The 4,944-nt window shown below is 32.8% G+C and overlaps 1 protein-coding gene across 1 annotated transcript; it reads right to left on the minus strand.

Moving 5' to 3' along the window:
- Nucleotides 1-1,626: 1,626 nt before the first annotated feature.
- Nucleotides 1,627-3,346, minus strand: LOC131638408 (U-box domain-containing protein 26-like). Its single transcript, XM_058908968.1, has one exon. It carries the CDS (start codon nucleotides 2,870-2,872, stop codon nucleotides 1,640-1,642), a length of 1,233 nt encoding a protein of 410 aa, XP_058764951.1. The 5' UTR covers nucleotides 2,873-3,346; the 3' UTR covers nucleotides 1,627-1,639.
- Nucleotides 3,347-4,944: the final 1,598 nt, after the last annotated feature.

Genomic DNA, 4,944 nt, shown 5'->3' on the forward strand with positions numbered 1-4,944 from the left:
ATTGTTCCTTCATTGCAAACTCTGATAACTTAGAGTTCATTTTGGTTTCTCATCCGCTCATTAGCGACAATTATGGATTGTGACGCCGTAAAGTTGTCTAAAATTTTTATAGGTCCTGTGTTGATTAATTGCAGTTTAACCATGTTAAAATAAATAGAGACTATATTTAACTATAGTTTAACAGCGACAAAAATTTTTTTAGACTATTTAACCATAATTTAAATGTGAAATTTTTTGGATCCTATGTAGGTGTCCATCATACACGCCCTCAAAGACACCCTTAGACGACATGCTATAATCATGACACCAATCGATCACAACAAGACTGCCATCGCCAGGTGAACCATCATCAGTCCACCTGAGGATTATCCTAATTTCTTGCTTGGCACTGCAACCACAACATCGCTACCTCATGGATCCTTATTTTTGTTTCCAAGAAAGTACAAACTTATGTGATTTAGTCAAATTCATCCTAAAAAATATGGAATGAACTACACATGTGTTTTCACCAAAACAACGTTCTTAACATCTTTCAACTCAACAAAGATCTCATATCCTGCAATCAAGATTCTCTTTCTTCAATCTTTACCTACTTTACCAAATTCAAGTCATTTTGAGAAAAATTGGAGGAATTTCGACTTGTACCCACATGCTATTATGGTGGTGTTCAACCCTTGGTCAATTTCTTGCATCAAAAGTACATTTTGAATTTTCTCACGGGGCTCAATGATGATTTTAATATTGTTCGTGGTAAAGACCTCTTGAATGATCCATTTCCTTCGACTAGGGGTGACAAAACATATCTGGTTCGTTGAACATGTCCGTTTTACCAATATTTGTTGTGGGACAAACTAGGGTTTTAAGCTCACACCCTCTAATATGTTCGTCTTACCTCATCCCGTTTTTTGCAGACTTTTGTAGGCACAAACATTTGTATACAATTTAGAATTTTTAGGTTAAAAATGTGTAATTCTCGTGGCTCCGCTCCGCCCCTCCCTCATTATTCTTCAGGGCGTGCCAAAGTTTTAGGTCCACACCTTCAACTATGTCTGCATTGCTCTGTTCCGTTTTTTGCAAACTTTTTCGAGACGAACATGCCTTGTTACCTTTACTTCAACCAGTCGCGTCTTGTCCTATGTCGTCCAATCTAAAAACCCTTATTTTAAAGGCAAGAAAAATAGACTAGTATGTATTGGTGTGAAAATACAAACGTAGTACAAATTGTACCAACAAAAATGACAAGTAAATAAGTTTAAAATCATCTCTACAAAAATTGTTTTAACTCATACAAGCATGAATAATTTTACTTGCTATCAGAAACACGCAAATCACATATAAGATTCCAATCCATTGTATTGAGAAGTATTACAAAATATCAATACAAGAATTATTATTCATTCTTTCTTCCTTTATTTTGTCATGACAACTCATTATCATTATCATTCAATGTCATATTATGAGAATTCATTACCATTCAATAAAGCAAAAACAATACCCCCACAAACCCATCAAATCAAACACTCATTAATAATCATGTAGTATTAAAATTATTATTCACAAGAGTACATTTATCAAAACTACACTATGGAGCTTCACGAAAACTTTAATTTTGTAAAATAACCATGATTCCAAACAAACACTAATGCATTGATTCCTCACTCCACTTTGATCTCAACAACTTAAGCAACATTCTTGCCTTAGTTTTAGTCTTAGTACCACACTGACTCTGCAGAAGAAACAACAACTGACTCAAAACACCAGCTCCAATAGCCACCTCTCTAGCACTCCCAAAATCACTACAAACAATTGAAAGTATCCCAACAGCACTCTCACTACACTCTTGATTACACACCTTGAAAACCATCTTCACCAATGTCTCAATCCCATTCACATGATTCACCAATGCCTCTTTACCACTCTCCAACACCAAAAGCTTCATCATTGTTGCCATTGCTAGTGGAGCCAAATTCTTCTGCCTTGTATTATCACATCTTGAAATGTATCTTATGATTCCATCTATTGCCCCTCCTTTCACTAAACTCTCTTTGTTTGATTCCAATGAACATAATGCTGATAAGGCCTTAACTGCAGCCTCAGAAAGATTATCAGAACTCTTGTTAACAATAACTTGAACAATTTCATGGACTAGTTTTTGTGAGTTTCCTAGTATTTCACAAACCTCTTCTGTTTGTGATGCTGTTGTTGAGTAATCTATAACAAGACACAAACTAGTCTTCATTGAAATAGTTCCTTTTTCAAACAAAAATATGAACTTTTTCAACTTTGATTCATCTTTGATGATATTTAAGGGTTCCAAATTTACAATAGGCAACAGTTTAACAATGCAAGAAAGTGCTAACTCAACAAACTCCATGTAACAATTTTCTGAGAGATGTGAATCTGATAAACCAAAAACAAGTTCCAAAAGTAAAGCTAAGAAACTAAGCTGTTGGAAGCAAGATTTTCTGAAAGAACAATACTCATCAGAAAGAACACTGATTTTCTCAAGTGCTTTGAGCTTGGTTTCTAGAGATGATGAATCATGAGATTCAAGGGTGTGTTTGATTGTAGCTAGGTAATCTATGGTATTGTTATTGTTACAAGAGTGATGAAACTGTGAACCAAGCTGAAGCCATTGATTGATCAAATGGCGAAGAGTGTGATTAGGAACAAAAGATAAATCATGAAGCTTCTGCATTGTTACAGGACATGTGAAATTACCTGCGGAAATCCATTTCTCTATGCTTGATCTATCATAGGTTTGGCCAGTGGTTAAAGTCACTGGATCTTCCAACAAATCAAGGCTTATGGGGCATCTAAACAAGTGAGGAATTGTGAGTTCAGTTTGAGCTTCGTTCATGGAAAGAATCATAAGATTCCAAAGACAAAAAAAAAAGGTTTTTTGTTTGTTGTTTTTGTTGTTTTTGTGGTGAAATGAAACTAATCTAATGGAAGTTGAATTCAAAGTGGGTTTATTTGGGTTAGCTTAAAGTTTGAAACTTTAAGTGTAACCAATACAAGAGAAGCATATTTGAGACACCAAGACATTAATGCTATAAAGATGGTGTCAGAAAGTTGCAAACTTTAATGTTGTTGGTTTTGCCTTGTTTGGTTATGAGAACTTGAGAAGAAGCAATGAGGGGAGGGAGAGAAAGTAGAAAGTGGGGGTGTAAGTGGAAAAATGAAGTGATTGGTAAAGAAAATTTATAAAGTTGGGAACTTAGTGAAATTCAAAATTGGTTATAGAAAAGTTGGGAAGTTTTTTCAAGAAAGAGAGGAAGAAAAGTGCAATTTTATTTAGTTGGAAAAAACATGAAAGAACACCACACATCAAGAGGTGCAAGAATGATGCCTTATCACAATATAATAGGATTAAATAATTGGGGTAATGGTCCCTAGCTTACTAGTAATATACATCAATGCAGTCAAAAGTGACCCACCAAAAAGGAAAATTTAATATTGTTTATGTCTTTGAACTTTGAATTCAACTTTATCAATTATAAATAGAAGAAAAATGGATTTCTTTATATTGGGATCTTTTTTTTATTCAATTATAATATCTTAGTTATCAAACTCAATATTTTTTTTTCTCTTTCAAATTTAACTATGTAGCTACCCGTGCTGGCAGGGAAGATGAGTGCTAGAAATATTTTCTTTTAACCTTTCTCCAACATTTATTTTTTTATTGGATAAAATATATGTGAGTCATTCACTTTAAAAATGGATCCCACATAAAATAGTAGGACTCACATTTGATTCAACAAATAAATAGGCGAGTGATAGAGAGAATGTTGATAGAGAGAATGTTGAAAAGAGAGTGTTGCTATCATTTCTCTTGTAGGGAATTATTATATATGAATTGTTATATTAATTGTTAATAAAGTATGAAATTAATAACGACCGAGAAAGGTTTTTATATATATATATATATATATATATATATATATATATATATATATATATATATATATATATATATGGGTTTTTCTAACCTATGCAACATTTATCCTATGCAATGTTGCATAGGTTAGAAAAACTATATATATATATATATATATATATATATATATATATATATATATATATATATATATATATATATATATATATATATATATATATATAATTGAAATTAAATAAAATGAAGTAGAAACTATATTTTCAATTGAATGACTTTCAAAAAATTGAGTGAAATGATTAGGATATTTATGATTGTTATCCTATTAGATGCACCAAATTATTATCATAAATTTTTATAAATGTAGTAAAATAAGGTTTTGACTTTTGAACATTCTTTTTCTTATTTTCTAGCCATGCTTGTTTCTTGTTCTTTTTAACAAAAAAGCCTTCAAAGCCAATTCATACTCTCTTTCAGAGTTTCTTTCCGTCAGACACAACTCTTGTACCTCTAAACTACTCTGAAGCTCTTCAATTCTCATGGTGTCAGTGTCTTTAGAATGTTCTATGGCTACAACTATGTAATCAAACTAAGGAGTAAGGGATATGAGTACCTTCTCAATGATAACTTGTTCAGAGAGAGTTTCTCCATAAACCTTCATCTCATTCGTGATCTGAGTCACTCTAGAGATGTAATAAGGTACCTTATCATTGTTCTTCATGATGAGATTCTCGTATTGCTTGCTATTGGGCTACAACTTCACCTTCTTCATTGATACGCCGCACAATAACACCGCACAATTGTATTCCACACACCTTTTACCGTCAACAATCTTATCAAACACCTTTGTATTCATACACTAATGAATATAGAACAACGCCTTCCGACCCTTTTTCCTTGTATCACGTTGCACGTTTCTTTGCGCTTCTTTTGTGTCTTCTGCAAACCAACATGTAGCCGCCATTGACGAGATCATGAACATCTTAAGCTTTAAACGACATACAGATGTGAATCGACCATCGATTCCAATTCTTTTCGTCAAATAC

This window comes from Vicia villosa, unplaced genomic scaffold, assembly GCF_029867415.1.
Source record: "Vicia villosa cultivar HV-30 ecotype Madison, WI unplaced genomic scaffold, Vvil1.0 ctg.002312F_1_1, whole genome shotgun sequence".
In the NCBI taxonomy this organism is placed as follows: domain Eukaryota; kingdom Viridiplantae; phylum Streptophyta; class Magnoliopsida; order Fabales; family Fabaceae; genus Vicia; species Vicia villosa.